At 36.6% G+C, this 19,952-nt stretch overlaps 1 protein-coding gene across 3 annotated transcripts in view; it reads left to right on the forward strand.

The window, feature by feature from the left end:
* Positions 1-273: 273 nt before the first annotated feature.
* LOC121418409 (serine/threonine-protein kinase MRCK alpha-like) overlaps positions 274-19,952 on the forward strand; it is a 99,343-nt gene continuing 79,664 nt past the window's right edge. For all 3 annotated transcript variants that reach the window (XM_041612254.1, XM_041612255.1, XM_041612256.1), the window contains exons 1-2: positions 274-454; positions 4,279-4,570. In XM_041612254.1, coding sequence (XP_041468188.1) covers positions 4,387-4,570 — 184 coding nt within the window. In that variant the 5' untranslated portion in view covers positions 274-454; positions 4,279-4,386. The remainder of the gene's footprint in view (positions 455-4,278; positions 4,571-19,952) is intronic.

Here is a 19,952-nt window from a genome sequence, read left to right on the forward strand (position 1 = left end):
CGCGCCTGCTCAAAGTTAAAAAAATCTAAAATGTGAGATTTAATGTCAAACTTTAATGGGTGGGGTCATGCAATTTCTCATTGTTAGTGTTACTATTTTTTTCGTAATTTCTAAATTATAAGAATTTTTTTTCAGGGGGTTGGTTACATTCTCAAAAAGTCAAAGGGGGTGCCGACGAAGCCAAGTGGGGAAACAGGGGAAACCCCCTTTTGGCGACCAAATATCGCAGGATGAAAATGCATGCAAGATAATTTCCCAGCATGCAGTGCGCCAATCTCGGCCATTTTGCGGTAACTTTCTACAATGTCTTCCTGGTAATTCAGTGTGCGGATCAAGAGTCGAGTTGTTGGTCTTTTGAAATCCGTATTCCAGCTCTTCGAAATGTCTAATGAGGCCGGATAGACTTTTGTAGAATTGATTGGACTATGATAAGTACAGCTCAGTCACTTTTGAGGTATGTTCAAGTTTGTATCCCATCTTGTTTGGACTTTAAAAATCCTGATGTAGATCTAACTAAGTTCGTGTTTATATGGGCAGGGCAACTCTCGCCTTCGGCGTTCGTGCAGCCATACTAGACTGCGTGTATGGCTTCTTCAGTTCGTGCATGCACGGACCCGGTACCGGTGTACCGGGCGGTATGGTAGTGGATCGTATTACCGAACACTTTTCATGAATTTAATCATATCAAACAAATTATTCTCATAAATTTAACAAAACTTTCACCATGAATTTAAAATTACCTACAAAATATAATATGTAAAATTTTTGCCGAAATTGTTTTTCCTTTTTTAGTTTTTACGATATAACTAACCGCCTATGTCTAAGCTTCCAATCGGACCCCTCTTCGCATGTGAATTATTTTGGTCACTTGAAAAAGGTGTTGTATTACCGAACGTGTGTTTTCTACAGAGATGCCAACCCTCCCGAATTCATCGGGAGGCTCCCGGAAATTCATCCCAACTCCCGCCCTTACGATTACCATCCTTATCCTCCCGAAATTACAATTTATTTGCATTGATCAAATTAGATTGGAAATAAATGTATCGTCTGCTAACTTTAGCATGTATTAACTCCATTACGTTCGCTGCTACTAAATTCTGTGTGAAAGGCAGACAAATAAGGAGCAGCGAAAAGCTGGTGCATGTGATATGCCCAACGGGAATCCACTGCGCCAGGCCGGTAGGCCTGGCTAGCTTTGTGAGCCGTGTGCACTCGCGGCCGCTGGATTTGTTGAGTCGTGCGGTGGAATATCGGTGTGTGATTTCGGCGTGTTGATGGGTTGATATTGACACGAAATGGCGGAAAATCCACAAAAGGAGACCAAGAAATGGTCTCAGAAGTATAAGACTGAATACAGTCTCTAGTACCCGTGTATTCGGAAGTAGGAAAGAGGAATTTACCATGCATTTTGCACAATTTGCAGTGTGGACATTTCAGTTTAGCACGGAGGTCGTGATGATATTCGGAAGCACTTCGGGCTATGGAGCAAACGGCATATGGACATTGCGAAGACAAGATCTTTACACTCCAGGTAGACGTTACCCGCGCTGAGCTTTTCTTTACTGGATTTATAGTGGAACATAACCTGCCTATAGCTGATAATTCCTCCTTATTATTATTGTTGAACGGGTACTTTTCTTCTATTGTCCCCTCATTTTTTTTCCATGTAAAAATGCATATATTTTTTATGTTAAAAAAGTGGGAACAATGTTTTTTTTATAACATGTGAAATGCTCCGAAATAAGGGTCAGATTGCACCAGAGAGCATCTAGAAACCCAGAGCTTCCTGGACCCCGGCCGCAAGGAGATGTGCACTATGCGCACATAATTTGGTGTCGGTTGCAAATCCTCCCTAATTCTGATTTCCAAAAGTTGGCATCTCTGTTTCTATGGGAAAAGTTGAGAAAAAACAAAATCACTGATGAGCTTTTTTGACCATATTTTATTATTTTTAGAATATTCAGACTTTCAAAATGTGTTCTGACCATTTTTCCTCATTTTTCTATTCAAGTTCCCTTTGGAAGGATGTTGTTGCAATGTTTTGAGCGTATGAAATTATTTTCTGACGCGTACGATGTGCGCGTTCGGTAATACAAGGCCGGTATACAATCGCTCACTATACATACCAATTAGGCCTACTGTATGATGGGGTGACCATAATTTGCACACATTTTAAAAATCATGAAGTTGATTTTCAATTAAAATTTCTCACAGCTCACACAAAATTAATCAAAATCATGAATACCAAATGGAAGGCAAGATCCTAAAGTCAAATTCGCTTGACGGAATTATAATTATAAAGTAGGTCTAGCCTAGAGGACTCCGTGATCATATGTGTTATGATTTTGATATTGTCATTTGATCACTGAGCCTAGACAAGGCAGGCTATGCCTATGCCAGCGTGGAGAAGATCGTAGTCGATATAGGAATTCCCTTCATATTTAACATTAGAACTAGTGGTCCATACATAGACCAAAATTTTGTTAATTTGCATACCTTTATACACCTAATGCTTATGAAGGTATGATAGTTTCCCCCCAAAATAAGAAAAATTAGACATTTCTTACCAGACCAATGTCATTTATCCATATTGTAAACACTGCGAGTCAATAGGCATGACCCTTGAACCCGCTCCGATATGACGTACACGTACGTAGCTTCGATCAGCTGTATTATCAAGTGCTATTTTGAAGAAAAATTCATATAATAAAAACGTATTTTATTAAATAATAAAATTTGAAAATTGATTGTAAATAATTATTATTGCAATAATAAATATTTACAATCAATATATATATTTTATTATTTAATAAAAACATTTTATACCTTTCAACCTGTAATGTAATATGCATGTAATTCTAAATGTTCAAATGATTTTTGAATGGACATTTCTTCGCAAGACCTAAAATCAAAGTGTTATTAGTAGTAGCAAAGAACCACCATGGCATTTGTCTTGAAAAAAATAATTGTACAATTGACGGGCCGATCGCACAACCAGATAATTGGAAGCATGTAGTGTTTCAGTTGTCCTGCCATTGATATTGTGCGACTGCCAACAAATTTTGATGTATTCTTTTGTCCTTTGAAAAACTTCCAATCTTTGTTTTCGAACCTTTTTCAATTTCAGACCTTTCAAAGTATCAAAAGTTTACAGCCTTACGAAGACCTCAAATTCCTCAATTTCTCATGGCAGCAAAAAGTTTGCCAAAATACATGTATAGGAGGTCAAGTTTGTTTGAGATTTCTTGCCCCTGACGTCTTGACAAAAAATATAACTTGAGCTTTAGATATCAAAGGGAAATTTAAAATATTGTTCTTTGAACTTTGACTGATATCAAATAATAAGAATCCAAGTGAAAAAACAGTGATACATTTCATGGGTAGGAACCTTATCATTTAATTGATTAATGGGAATCCCTTTTGCAAATATGTCGGGTTAGACAAACGTGTCATTGATAACATTTGAATTCTGTGTAGATCTATATGCTTTGTTGTGATATTCTGTGCTTGAGCTGCATCTCATGATTACAGTACACGTTTAATGTTCATATATCTTTGGGTAAATATTGGGATTATCTCAGAGATGAGTTCTGCATTAAACCCCTTTCATTATGATCTCATCCCCTTCACTTGCTGAAGTTACTGTTTAAATTTAGAAGCACACATGAAATCCTAACTTCACCGGCAAAGAAATAGTGTACCCTTTCAGACTGCCTTTTGCACTGGTGGATGTGGTGTGTGCGATGGATTTCTGCCTGAGTGGAGAAGACTGGGGTCACAAATGCTTTAAAAAAATTATTATTTATGATTGCAAGGAGAATTTAGTGCCTTTCTCTACTTTACAAGGTGGAAAAGGGCAGTGAAGTTATGTATGTTCCTTCATGTTAGGCTTTTAACCACCTTTCCCTGCTTTGGTATTATTGGCCTTAACTACTCATCAAATTAGCACCTTAAGTTAAAAAAAGAAGAAGTCAATTTCCCAGTTTTCCACATGAAGGGAAACATAGAAATTCACATAGTTCTGGAAGAACACAGCATTCACTGAATTTCACATGAAATGCAATTATTATAGGTCCCAAAATATCTGGATTGCAAAAAAATACCACTGGAGGTGAACTTTTAAAGTGAGTGTGTTTAGTTCTTTTTTTTTAAACAACATTTTTCATCACACTTTTTTCATTTCTTCTTCTTAACATTGTTCTTGTACATCTTTGAAAAAGGTTTCATTACTATAATTTCTAGCTGATCATATTTTCCCTGTCTCAAAATGATTTCCAGCACAGGAAAATAACAAGCGTACAGTCCTGATTGGTGCGCACATCGTTCCAGTCTGATTGAAATTTGCTTGGCTGGAGGAGGGGGAGAAGTGGGCATTGTGCTGTCGCCATGTCTAACCATGCAGAGGTAAGACTGAAGACCCTAGAGAAGCTCTATCTGAATGGGGTGCCGCAGAGCAATGGGTCGACCCTCAGCTTGGAAAGTTTATTGGATGTACTGGTCCTTCTTCATGACGAGTGCCATGCCTCCACACTACGCAGGGAGAAGAGTGTCACCAACTTCATAGAATGGGGTAAGTACTATCAGTATGCCGTCATCTTTTTGATGCCATCTTCCACTTCGTCCAGGATTTAAAATGCTAATCAATGATTCAGCTGGTAATTCAATAATAGTTGAAATCCTTTAGGCCAGATGGAAATGGCCCGAGCAAAGCAGTCAGTTATTCATCAAGATATTTAGTGTTGTGATTCTTAAGGTAATCATTGTGCCATAAAAGTGTTTTCTATCTCACATGCCACTGGTCACTGCTCCGGACTAACCACAATATCTGCCCGCTGAGTGTTCTTAATTATGGCGCATGGTGTACCTGAAATGTTGCCTTTTCATTTTGTCTAATAGTTTCTCGGCCCTGTCTTACAAAGAGTAACTGTAGATTCAGATCAAACTCAAAGTACGTTTGATTTAAAGGTCAAGTCCACCTCAGAAAAAGGTTGCTTTGAATCAATAGAGAAAAATCAGACAAGCACAATGCTGAAGATTTCATCAAAATCGGATGTAAAATAAGAAAGTTATGACATTTCAAAGTTTCGCTTATTTTTGACAAAATAGTTATATGAACAAGCCAGTTACATTCAAATGAGAGAGTCGATGATGTCACTCACTATTTCTTTTGTTTTTTATTGTTTGAATTATACAATATTTCAATTTTAACGAATTTGACGATTAGGACCTCCTTGCCTGAAGCACAAAATGTTAAAATAATGGAATTCCACATGTTCAGGGAGGAATGAAACTTCATTTCACATGACAATGATGAGAAAATCAAAATATTTCATATTTCAAACAATAAAAAACAAAAGAAATAGTGAGTGAATGACATCATCGACTCTCTCATTTTGATGTAGCTGGCTCGTTCATATAACTGTTTTTGTGAAATGAAGCGAAACTTTGAAATGTCATAACTTTCTTATTTTACATCCGATTTTGATGAAATTTTCAGTGTTATGCTTGTTGAATTTTTCTCTTTTTATTCAAATCAAGTTTTTGTTGGGGTGGACTTGTCCTTTAAAAATTCCTATACCTCAACTTCACAATGTTAGATCAACCACAGTTATAGTTTGATTTGAATTTATTGCAACTTATTTCTAAAATGGCCTCCAGGTATTTATAAGCATATGTTCTTAATTCATCCCTTTGAGATCCAGTGACATCTAGGTGGTAGAAGTTTTTGTAAGAGTACAAGAATCCCCTTCCAAAAAGTTCCCCATCTATAAAAATGAAACAAAACAAACAGATATGTCGAAAACTACATGTACTATGTTTTGTGTAATATGACCTTGGACAAACTTGCTTATTATTGTTGCAGAATTTAGTTAGTAATCTCATTAAAAAAAATGCTTCAAATTACTGATTCATTGTCTGGTTTTTTTCCAAAAGTTACTGATTTTTTTCTTTTTGCTCCTCACAAATGATTTTACTACCAAGTTTGGATTTCGCCCTTTCTTTGATTGAATCTTTAATTTTGTGATTTAATTAATGGTGGTTTTTGGCAAACTCATCTGTCAAAATTGGATTTTTCTGCTTGTGTAACTTTTAAACTCAACCATGATTTGATGAATATTGTATGAATTAATCAATGTTTTCAACCAAGTGTTTTTCAGAAGTGTGATTCTTGACTTAAAGATGTCCTTGAATGGGGCTTAAATAATGGGAATCAGGAAGTTTAAGTTAAATTATGGAAGATATCGATGAGGTGGAATAAAAATTTTCTTAAGATGGTTTTAAACCGCCTCGATCACAAGAATCCCTGTTAAATTACTGTAGAAGCTGTTAATTTCGCGAACAGAATTTTTCGCGAATCGCGGGGGTCCCGACATTTTCGCGGGTTGTTAAATTCGCGATCGGAAGATGTACGATACATTTCCACAGCATTTCAAAGAAGCAAAACTAGTGCAATTCATGTGCAAATCTATACTCCTCAAAGTCACCATGCTGATATGTCTTTTGTACATAAATATGTCCCTGTAAAAACAGTTACAAATTGTGGAAAAAGTGGCTTATATTTCACTTTTTTAACCTTTAGATCTAAAAATTCATCATGCCACAGGATCTATAGGGTTAAGCAATCTTTGGAATTTGTGTTTGGTTCGATTCATTTTTCAAAAAGTTGGTAAAAAGTGCAAAATTGTGGAATTTTGTGAACAGAATGTTCACCTTTAAAATTATGGTCATGTGACTTATGAATATTAATGAGTATGCAAATAGCTACCAATACGTGTGTATAGAGTCAATCAGATGACAATAAAATCAAATTGTTTCATGGAAAATACATTTTAATATTACAGTGAGTGTATAAATATTGATAAAATGATGTTAGAAAATAGTTTAGGCCCTGATTTTGTGTGAGAAATTAAAAAAAGTGAAATTCTAGCTAACTTTTTTAATCACTAACTGTACTTTCTAAGCCTATTTTTTGTAGATATAGAGGTGCATATCTCCATTTTTTATTAAGCAGGATGTTTTCAAAGCTAGCAAAGCTTTGCTGTTGGGGGCATTGGCACTGTCTAAGAAATGTGTCAATATTTTCGCGTGTTGTTAAATTCGCGGCCGATCGGCAATCCGCGAAAATAAAACCCCCGCGAAAATAACAGCTCCTACAGTACGAGAACTTTTTTAGGCTTAAAAATACCCATTAATTATTCCTGCATTCACACCGCCCCAAAACACCCTTTGGTCCTGAAGTTAGGAGCATGCGCAGTATGGTATGATAAGCAAGCGAGGCGCGAGGTTCAAAATCACTAGCTCAACAGCCACCCAAGGCTTCCACGCCCAACTACACGCTGGGCTATAAGTTCCTGTAAAATTGCTTTCACATTGCCAAAATACTGGCGACCTTGGAATAATCCCCGCGAAAGTTCTCGTAATTTTGACATGTACCTACTATTTAGTGGGTATTTTTTTCGGGTAGATTACGCGTAATTTGCTTTCACATTGCTAATATTTATATAATATTGACTGGCCTTGAGGGGAACATCAAATATATTGCCAGCAAAAGAATCATATTGGCCCGAGTCTTTAGACGAGGGCAATATGGGTCTTTTAAGGGCAATATATTTGATGTTCCCCGAAAGAAGAGCCAGTCAATATTTTTATTATCATCCAAATCAGATATCTAGAGCAAAAATCATGATAATGTGGATATTTCTTTTAAAAATAGAGTTCTATTGTGTCATGTTAATATCGGTCTAAGCTCTGCACTTTACCATTATGACGTACTTGCAAGCGCTCGGATCCAGCGTTGTCTTTATTATGACGTATATTGTTGGTGGGCGGATCCTTATTAAGCGTATCTCTTTATACGCATCCACAAATGCCCGGATGTGAGACCAGGGAAAATACAAAGGTATATTTTGCGTCGTCTCTGCATGCAAAGTAAATACGCGCATTGAGACCGAGGAAAATACAAACAATATACCTACCCTTCCCGATATTCAGAAAATGTAGGGCAATACGGTTTTGTAAATGACCAGCTCAGATGTCTTATACGGGTGATAATACCTGGTATTTTCTGATCAGGGTAAATTCCCCGATCAGAACATACCTGGAACTGACAAACTTCGAGGCGGTCTGAACAGCCTTTTGTTAGCCACACTGATTTGTGTATGGCATCTTTTCCACCTTTTTAATTTCTTTACTAAAAAAGTAAAAAAAGCAAAATTGAGTAAGGATGGGACTGCTCTTATGTATGAAAGAGATGAGACCAACTCTAATGAGTATAATTTCTGTCTGTAAAGGTGATGTAAAAATTCTGCTTACTATCCATTTTGAGGGTGATTTGATGTTCCGATGTACATGTACCCATTAGGTGGTTTCAGACCGCCTCGAAGTTCGCCAGTTCCAGGTATTCTCTGATCGGGAAATTTACCCCGATCAGAAAATACCAGGTATTTTGGTAATGTGAAAGCAAACTACGCGTAATTTCCCCGAAAGAAAATACCCGCTAAATAGTGGGTACTTGGCGAAATTACGAGAACTTTTGTGGGGATTTTTCCAAGGTCGCAGGTATTTTGGCGATGTGAAAGCAAATTACGGGAACTTTTAGCCCAGCGTGTCGTTGGGCGCGGCGGCGTGGGTGGCTGCTGGGCTAGTGATTTTGAATCTCGCGCCTTTCCTGCTTATCAGACCATACTGCGCATGCTCGTAACTTCGGGAACTTATCCCGAAGAATGTGTTTCGGGGCGGTGTGAATGCAGGAATAATTAACGGGTATTTTTTAGCCTTAAAAAGTTCTCGTAATTTAACAGGGATTCTTGTGATCGAGGCGGTTTGAAACCGCCTATTGTTCATGACAAGTGAAAGATAGAGTTTAGTTTAATATTGCCAAGGAAGTGATCATAAGCTCATCACCTGAAACAAAAATGTTTGATTGTTTCTCTATATTCCACATGACATCAGAATTTAATAGGTTAAAAAAAGAATCCTATTAAAGTGATAAATGACCAAATTTAGCAACGAAATTTAATTGCTTGTGGGAAAATCGTTTGGATTTGGTTGCCTGTAATATTGTGTATATAGGCACTATTTTATTTTGTTTATTATTCTCTGTAAATTATCTGATTCACACTAAATTGGATATATTTTTTGTAGGTTTTTCTTTGTAGTTATCTTATCAAGAACATGTACTAAAGATTTAGTGATATATTACATTGCTCCCACAAAACTACACAGGGTTTTTGTGGTAGTTGATGTATTAGAGTAGCAATTATACATGTGTCATGCGATTACTCATTGATCCCAGCAGGGCTAGTCACTGTATCTCAAGAGGCCCGCTAGCTTGCTTGCCTGCTTCTCCCCTAGTGCTTCATACATATTACATTCTTGCTACAAGTATATGGAAGCCACTTTAGGGAGAGGCATGCCAATCGCAAGACATCACCAGCTGTCTACAATTGTAGAATGCATATTAGATGAATGTTCTCTTCTGAAAATTGTGTAAAGCGAGAGGACTATGGTAAAAAAGATGGATTTCATTTCTGTCAGAGGGTTTTCAGATTGGAAAAATATCATTTAGAGTCAAATCGGAAATGGGTTTCGAGCAAAATTTGTTCAAATGTTTGTTTGCAGGATAGAAAGTGAGACAATCATGAATATTTTGGGGTCTTGGTTACATGTACATTGCTCACATCTTATGACAACATTTTCAATTGTCAGAAACGCTTGTTAAATAAATTTTCTGGCTATTTATAATGAAAATATTGCAATATCAATAATGTGTTGTTTTTTCTGATAAAGCCACAAACACACACACATCTGAAAATAAAGGACTTTTTTCATGTTAAACTAATGCCTGTTCAGTTCATCGTACACAGGAAGGGGAAATCCCTGCCCTTCCATATAGTTCAATAGGTTGTCTTTTGACTTCACATATAAATTCCTGTACGTATACATGTAGATAATGTATCATGGTAAAATACTAACAAAAGAAATCCCCCATAACCAAGAAGTAGGCATAATTCAGGCTTCTTTGTGAAAATATATTCGGCCCAGGTATGTATTTAAGGCCAATTAACCATTGACTATAAATATTGTAAGTCAATTATTAATTAAATGTACATTAATTTATTGTTTGGGTTAAATGTTGAAACATGACTATGGAGAGCAGCTGGTGGTGTAATCTATATTTAGGCCTGCCTTGATTTGTTTAAATTGTCAACCTGATTTCCCTTCAGTTATGACCTATAATATTTTATTAGCTTAACTTCCTTTTTTATGCCCGCTTAGCTGACCTTAGTTGCTAATAAGATTAAAGTAGCTTACACTGAACAACTGCCATTTCTACCTGCACGATAGCAATGTGCTGAGGCTCAGTAGTGTTATCCCACCTCTCGTACATGTAGTTGAAATGGTAGAGTGTATGGTGTTTGAGTTTTAAAGGAATCCATGGTTTAAAAACTGAGTGAATTGAGATGATTTGATGGAGAGAGAACCATCCCTTAGCTACATGTAGGCCTATGCATAAAATTCTTGTGTGTAGGCCTACATGTACATGAGTGTAATGGTGGTGAATGTAAAGCTTATTGTACGTACTCTATTGGCTCAGATGGATATTGCATTTTCAATTCATTGAACTGTTCTTCTTAAAGTCAAGTCCACCTCAGAAAAATGTTACTTTGAATCAATAGAGAAAAATCAGACAAGCACAATGCTAAAATTTCATCAAAATCGGATGTAAAATAAGAAAGTTATGACATTTCAAAGTTTCGCTCATTTTCAGCAAAATAGTTATATGAATGAGCCAGTTACATCCAAATGAGAGAATCGATGATGTCACTCACTCACTCACTATTTCTTTTGTTTTTTATTGTTTGTATTATACAATATTTCAATTTTTACGAATTTGACGATTAGGACCTCCTTGCCTGAAGCACAAAATGTTAAAATAATGGAATTCCACATGTTCAGGGAGGAATGAAACTTCATTTCACATGACAATGAAGAGAAAATCAAAATATTTCCTATTTCATGTAATAAAATACAAAAGAAATAGTGAGTGAGTGATGTCATCGACTCTCTCATTTGGATGTAACTGGCTCGTTCATATAACTATTTTGTTGAAAATAAGCGAAACTTAAAAATGTCATAACTTTATTTTACATCCGATATTGATGAAATTTTCAGTGTAATGATTGTTGAATTTTTCTCTTTTTATTCAAATCAAGTTTTTGTTGGGGTGGACTTGTCCTTTAAGTTAACTGGAAGTGACTTGCTGCAGGTCCATCATATGAAATTTTATACATTATAGGGTAGATACATGTATACTGTGCATTTAATTTAATGAGACCCATGCAATTACAGATTGAAAATGCCGTATTACAAATGAAATGATGGTCCCAATTTTAATAATGATATAAAATTGAATTAATAAAAATTAATAATAGTGATGTCTTATTGAGTGGCTGAGTGCACACACACCTTCCAGATATGCTCATGACTGGTGCAGCAACAGTTCCTTTGGATATACATAAATATGTACTTAAGGAAACATGTATACATGTACGTAAGGAAACATGTATACATGTACGTGTATATTGTAAGCTGTATCACTTGTATCCTCAATAAGGGACTAATTGTATCTCAAAGAAAAAATCAAATATCAGACACATACAATGCACAAGTGGAGTTAGCGGCTGTTTTCTTCTATGTATAACTAGTATGTAAGTGAAAGAAGTTAGCACCAGCAAATTGCTTTCCTGCTGGCCTCTAAATGCCAACTCCTCTAGATGAAATTAGAATGTCAAGAATGCATTACACTCATACAGGACTATACTGTACATTACATGTAGGCTACATGTTGAACCATGGAGAAATAACTTTTGTTGATTCTAATGTGGTTGAACTTGCTGCCATTCTATACTTATGTGCTAGATATAAACAAGGACAATTTACTTATAATACTATTTTAATAGAGTGTTTATTTTTTAGCAGAGGCCTACTCCATAGTATACAGATATTTTACAAACAATATTGTATCAACACTAATAGCTTGGCCATAACAATATTTTTTTTTGAGTGGAATGCTATTACATTTATATGTATTGTAATTGGATGTGTAGTTATAGTAGTGAATAGTGATGAATTATAAAATAAACTATTGACATGATAGAACCAGGGGGGGGGGCAGAGGGGGTAGTGTGTGTGCTTGTCAGATTCAGGCCATCAAATGCTTCAACATGGTGAGAAAAAATGCAAACAGAGCTCTCAAAAGGTTGCATAACTTGCTGTCTGTATGCTGTTGATATTTGCATAGATTTGTTTAAAGGGTTCTTGGCTTGCTGTCCAGAAAGTTCTTGCATTTATTTGCATTTTTGAGAGGTCTTGTTTGCGCAGTTCATACATGGCACAGATTAAGGGGGAATCTTGTGATCTGCAAGTCAAAAAGTAATGATACAAGTCAAAGAAGTACAGTGTATTACAAGAAACAAATGACTGTTTTCATTGAAGATATTAGCCATACACACACAATTTTGTGTGCTTTTAAATTATGAAAATGACCCCCCCCCAAAAAAAAAGAGCAAATAATATAATGATATCATTTTTTAAAGCAATGTACTTACTGTACTCAGATATTTTGTTAGGCTGGTAACTTGTAATTTTGTCAATATTTTAGATGTATGGTGTAGGCTTATCATCTACTTTTGATATACGTATGTACTTTTACAATCAACCACATTTACTAGAGGCTTATAATAGACTTGCAAAGATAACTCGATCCGTTAAGCATGAATAATCATAATCAGATACATCTGTATAAATGTAAGAGATAAAAGGAGTCCTTGAATCCTTGATATATGAAACACATAGATCTAGGAACGTCAGGAAGTAAAATGTACTTGCGTAGCTCTCGCTATGGCATGAAGCCAATAATACTGCTTTAAATATTGTGCTGAAGCAACAAGATAGAATAAGTTAATGAATTAAGTACTGTCAGGTATTAAAAAATGGATTGTAATGCAGTTGATATGTAGACAGAATACTTGATGTAAGTATAAAGCCATTTGTAGGAGATTGTGCTACCTTAGTTTTAGGTATGTTTGTAGGTTGGATATTTAAATACTAAAGATAATCTGAAGAAATATCCTTATATAATCCCTCCCCTCAAACCTCCCCTAAATGATAATTTCAATTTAAAAAAAAATATTTTTAAAAAGGTGAGCGAGAGAAAAGGGAGGGGTGTTTCACAACGAGTTGCGTGCGGTCTAAAAGGCATGACCCCATTGGTCAGATCATGCTGATCATAGACATAATATCGAATACGCTTCAGCATGCAAGTGCGACTCTAAGACCCCTGTTACATCAAGAAAATTGATGGCCCGGGGCTGGTCCGGGGCCTGCCTCGGATAGGAAAGAAATCCGGTGTAAACATCTCAAAAGAGGAAGACAAAGAGAAATGAGAAGAAGAGGAACAAGGAGAATAAGAGGATTGTAGAAGAAGAAAGATGAGAAGGGAAAGAAGAAAAGTAGAAGTACATGGATAGGGAGTGGAAATCGGAATACAAAGTGTCGTGAAAATGATGACATTTCATCTGGACTGGAAATAAAAGAAACTTTACAATGTACCCTTGTGCCTGTAATTTCCAAAATTACTCTGACCAGTCAAACACCTGGCCTTATCACAAGATGCAAGCAAAGTGGTGGACATTTGTACTTTTAACTCATCTTTTAGTCGGGAAGATCTAATCGAGTACAAGGAGACAGCAGCACTTCCCTTCAGCTTCGCCATACTTCTTGTGCTAATTGATTGCTGCTGGGCTTCCTGTGTTGCAGGCCACTCAAATCCACTTGTCCATCAAATGGTCTAAGATCATTCATGACATGACACAAATATAGTCTCCTGATATTGTTGTTGGTCTGCATGTTAAAGCCAATCCAGGTAGCAGCCTTTGAGTCCAGATGGACACCCTCAGAATTTTTTTCTTGAGTTGGTTAGATCTGCCCGTACATGAGTCCCTCACACCCCCTTTCATTAATTACCGTAAGTAACAATGTATTAACCACACCCTTTTCTCGGCGGGATAGAAGGAAAAGTCGGGGGTGCGGTTTATCCAAGGAGACGGGCCTGAGCCAGCCCGTCGTAACCCCTCCCGAACATGTAAGACATGTGCCAGTTCACAACACAACGAGTGGCCGGGCTTAGCCGCCCAGGGCAATGAGCCGCGGGTAATGGGAAGCGATTATTACGATCTTAAACATTGTCCATGACAAACGCACCTACCTTCATGACACTTATTTCGACTTTATTCTTGATTCAAAGCAGCGAAGTTCCTTGGCTAAGTTCAAAGAGACGCCAAGCATACTTGGTAATATTTTGTCACAGCTGAGCGAGAGTTGAATGAGCCGAGAGCTTGAATTGTATTTAATTGTGGTTATAGTGAGACTTAAGCTGGCGCTATTCATTTTAACCCCTCCCCTCCAAAGTCCCGTTTCGCACGCACCAGCTGCACCAGCTTATTTTTTTTCCCGTTTGCTTTTCGTACATGTAAGATACCATGAACACCATCACCATGCACGAGAGAGACGGCACAAAGCCGTAAAAATCCGGGAAAAAATGCCAATTTCTTTGTTTCTTGAACCTTCCTGTAATCCCATATCCAAAATTCATGCTAAGACATCAAATGCTAGACAAATTCTGAAAGTGATTGTGAGGTTGTGATGCAAGAAATATGAATGTTTCTTCCTCCAACGCTGGGAATGACACAGATCATAAGATGTACTGGTACCGTATCATAGTTGTACAAGAACGGCAGTGCTATGTGTGTAAGTGGCCAATATTGTCGGGACCTTTCTTTCTTGCTAACATTTGAAGATGAATTGATCAAGAACAGCAGATTTCCGAAAACCGGTAATCTCTTTGGATACTTTGAAATCTTAAACTTGGTTATTGTTTCTTCGTACCTCAAATATGCATGTAAATGTGAGGATTTTTTTTTAGTCCGAAGTTGGGGGTGATGTTAATACACGGTTGCAGTTTATAGCGGGTGCAGACTTGGTGCGAACTACTCCTATTTTAATAAAAAGTTTAATAATATAGGCCTACATGTACATGTACGTATATTGCATGTTTATGGCGCAGTCACACTTCCCCTACGGTGGCCGTACGGGGAGTCGACAACAGCCCTTTTAACGTTTTTGTACCAGATACATGTACATGTACAATGTAGTTGGTTTGAATGAAAAAAATAAAACGGCTGTTTTTTACTTTCCTTACAATGTGTGATAAGAGCTTATGGATAAACTGCACCAAGGTCTGCAGGATGGAGTGCAGAACATGTACATACCGGTATCATTTGGTGAATCTAGCACAGAGTTCTTTATTATTTTGGTTCCTTCACTTCTAGACTGTGATTATCCTGTATAATTTGGCAGGGTGTAACTTGAACATACACATTCTACAAAGGTTGTATTCATGAAGGAAAAACATGTCCTTGGTCCAGTTACCCTCATTACAAACATGGTGTAGAAACAGTATTGAAGTGCATACAGATGGATGGGGGAGGTCACTGGGCTATTACTTGTATGGACGTAGCATGTAGGCCTATAGGCTTTTATGCATGGCTTGGTAAATTCAAATTATATTTTTCATCGTACAAAGCTTTAGATTTTATGTAGGCCTATCATTATGTTCTGCTTTCCATTATTAGAAGTTACCTACTTGATGAACATTATTAGATTGGCTTCTTAATTAGGCAATTTTATTACTTTGTAGGCTTACATTGTAGGCATTTGTAATGAATTTTATTTTTAAAAAGTACAGAATATGTATAGAACAGCAAATATCAGCTTAAGTTAACATCTACAATGATGGACTTAATAATTGAGGCTCTTGAAAATAGGCTTCCCATGATCTTGTGCCTTGGGTGAAATAAAGTGTACATTATACTCATGATTCATTTGCATTTCTGTGATTTAACTACTCTGATACTATTTCTAAGCTGACCCACACTCAAAATTCAGAATCCAGTCATACATGTCGCTTTCATAGTTTCATTGCCGGTAAAGTAATTACGTTTACCTGCCCGCTATCACCCCCAGCCAGGCAAGCAGCCAGTCAGCCAGTTTAGCCAGACTTCTTGGCAGTTGGATGGTAGATAAAATGAACCGATGATTTGAAATGACCAATAAAATGATGACCCCTTTTACCCCCAAGGCTACCAGGCCGCGATTCGGAGGTGATGTCACTCGTTATGGTTCATGCCAAGTTCATTAAAATCAACCAGGATTTGACCTGAACTGGGCTGACTCTACTGTGTATGCAAGGTCTTTTACTGTTAAATTATACACAAATACACACATATTGGATAAAAGAATATACACATGTAGGCCTACATGTAATCAGGCTATATCGAGGCCTATGTATTTTGTGAACATGCTGCTTCTCGTTTGCCATGCAACAATTACTGATGAATCAATTCTTCTCACTTGTTTCCTGATAAGTTAATGAAGGAAGAATGTATGTTTATTAATATTTTAACAAATGTTATCAAGAATTAAGGATTATTTAATTGTATAATCATAAGTGCAAACTACATATAGAAGTAAATAAATTTATAACTTACTGGTACATGTATGTTTTATAATGATAGCGTAATGTCATATTTGTTGTATTACTTGTACAGTAGCTAATTGCATTTTGACATTGTTGACAATAATGCACTCTACATATTTTACTTCCAAAAGGGGAAAACATAATTGACAAGTGTAATACACATATACTGTGTTTACACACTTCTCCGGCTTGTGGTGCAGATCTGCGAGCCAGGGCAGACTCGGCTTGCGGATTATCCTGCATCGCATTTACATGCTGCCGCAAAAACACAGGTCAGTGGATAAAAATTATGTCATGAAACGTGCGCTAATTGCCGGGGCAGACTTGACTTCGTGCTTACACAGAGAAATTTTGCTGTGTCTGCCCCGGCTCGCAGGTCTGATCCTAGTAATTTGGGCAGAGCAATGTTGCTGTGTCTGCCCTGCGAGCCGGGTAAATCACGTTTACACTTACACGCATAAAAGAAGGCGAGTCTGCACCGCGAGCTGGGGCAGTGTGTAAACACATGTTCTACTCAGTACATGTCAGTGTACATGTACATGTCCAAATCTTAATCAATGCCTACCAAGTTCAGGTACATGTTGCCCTATGTGGGGTAGATCGTACATACATGTAATGTTAGTTTTTAATACAGGATCCATATCTGTTATTAAAGCTCATTGAATTTCAATGCATTTCCTGTGCAAGGCTATATAGGTGTACCAAAGGTATTTTGTGGTTTTCCTGTCCGTATTTAAAGGGGAAGTTCACCCTGAAGAAAAGTTTGTTGTAAAAATAGCAGAAAAAATAATAAAAAATATTGGTGAAGGTTTGAGGAAAATCCGTTGAAGATTAAGAAAGTTATTAGAATTCAAAGTTTTGGATTTGTGACGTCATATGCGAGCAGCATTCCTACATAGCGAATGGTAAAAAATCAATGAATTTCAAATTTTGTACGGTTCCTGATAACTTTATTTTGTTTTCTATTTATGATCGGGTGTGAAATGATTTGTCTATTGATATACAAAAGGCACAGTAAAAACCATTTTTAATTTTCTGAGAAAATTACATTTCATATATTTCTTACCATTCGCTTTGTAGGAATGCTGCTCGCATATGACGTCACAAATTCAAAACTTTGAATTCTAATAACTTTCTTAATCATTGACCGATTTTCCTCAAACCTTCACCAATATTTTTTATTATTTTTTCTGCTATTTTTACAACAAACTTTTCTTCAGGGTGAACTTCCCCTTTAAGTACTAATATCATAAAAACATAACAGATCAGCTGTTTATTTATCTCTGGGTTATCTGCATGTATCCCTGGCATGTATTTGGGATAACCATGTAGTTGCAATGGTATTTGATGATAAGGCTCTGTCTGTTGATGACGGGTATTTGACTATTTGAGGCTGTATGCAAGATGCAATAACATGCATCTGGAATATAGGTAGGCCTCATATATGTACATACATATCCAGAGTTACCGAGTGCAGTGTATCACAGGTACGGAGAGAATGAAATGCCCTTTCTTTTTTTTTCGGTCCGCACAGACTGTTATACCTTGCATCGTCACTGGACTGTGTAATCAGGGGCTGTAGTCACTCAAGAATGTTAGATGTATGCCTGCCTAGTCTTTCATCCCAGACCTTGATTTGGGTCATACTCATAATCTGTTTTGAAATCGCATCAATAATTGCTTCATATTATCAGGTGTGCAGTTTCATTGAAATGTATATCACACCGCGATATCATACATGTAGGGGTGAGTCCATAGGAGATACATTTAGTGTAAAGATACAGTGGTACATATGAAAAGTATTATAGGTACAATTGGGTACATGTAAGACCACATGTATACAGTCCATGTAGGTCTCAATGTACATTCTATCAAATACATTTAGAATGCAGTGCAAGATGATGCCAATTTAGCCGCTGATGTCTAGTGATCAGTGACTGTTAGGGAATTCCTTTGAATGTTGCCCTGCCCTGGTCTTGAGCCCTACACAGAACACACCCATGTATTAATAGTCAAGATTTAGAGGATTTTTCACTGTCTGTGTAAAGAATCTTGAACTGATCTGACAAAGAAATATAGATTATTGATGTTTTCTTTGGGTTTTCACTGAGGTCCCATCATGTCTGGGATGATCTTGATGTGTAATGACTCATAACCAGCCTTTGTAAATATCTTTCAAGTTTCAAGATTGTAATGTTTTATGAGGTCTTCTTTGTGGCAAATATTCAAAAGAAATTTATTCTCTTGGTGTTCTCTGTATATATTGTTGGTTTGTCGATTACATGTACATGTAGTTGTCTGCTGATGGCTTCATCTGGATTTTAGATTGATCTTTAAAGGACAAGTCCAACCCAACAACAAGTTGATTTGAATAAAAAGAGAAAAGTCAAGCAAGCATAACACTGAAAATTTCATCAAAATAGGATGTAAAATAAGAAAGTTATGACATTTTAAAGTTTCACTTAATTTCACAAAACAGTTATATTCACATCTTGGTCGGTTTTTCGGGTTTTATTATATGAAATAGGGAATATTCTATTTTTCTCCTCATTGTCTATTAAAACAACAATTAATTCCTCCATGAAAATGTAGAATTAGCATTGTTTAATACCATGTGGTTCAGTCAAGTTGGTCCTTTTTGTCAAATCTATGAAATATTGTATAATTCAAACAATTAGAAAACAAAAGAAATAGTGAGTGAGGGACATCATTAATCGTCTTATTTTCTGAAGACTTTAAAATGTCATAACTTTCTTATTTTACATCCGATTTTGATGAAATTTTCAGCATTATGCTTGTTTCATTTTCCTTTACTTATTCAAATAAAAAAATTTGTGGGGTGGACTTGACCTTTAATATCAAGAAAATATAGTTTCCTGTCATTCTAAAAATGTCATGAATAAAAAGGAGTGGGCTCCTGTATTAACTGTGATTGACTCTATTAAAAGAATTATCTTTTTTATTCAATCAAAGGAACATGACAATATCTTTGAATAAAATAGCAATTCGCCAGATCTTTGTACATGTACATAGGACTTCACATCTCTCGGCTCTTCTAGACATTATGGGCACTCGTGATGAGCGTTCAGGTATGCGTCACCACTGGTGACCAATGGCACTATCCTTCACGAGCGGCGTTAACATCAAGGGGGGGGGGTTGGGATATTGTACATTTGATGATAAAGAGCCAAAGGAACATATTGCAAGGAAACATTCTGAACAGTTGAATGAAATGGAATGTAAAAGCAGACCTGTGATAATATATTTTTTCACATTCTTGCTATGGATTGAGATGTTATACGAACAGTCCTTCATAACTTGGTTGGTTTTTTCTTCACCCTTTCCTTTTTTA

The sequence above is a fragment of the Lytechinus variegatus genome, chromosome 7, assembly GCF_018143015.1.
Source record: "Lytechinus variegatus isolate NC3 chromosome 7, Lvar_3.0, whole genome shotgun sequence".
NCBI classification, from domain to species: Eukaryota; Metazoa; Echinodermata; class Echinoidea; order Temnopleuroida; family Toxopneustidae; genus Lytechinus; species Lytechinus variegatus.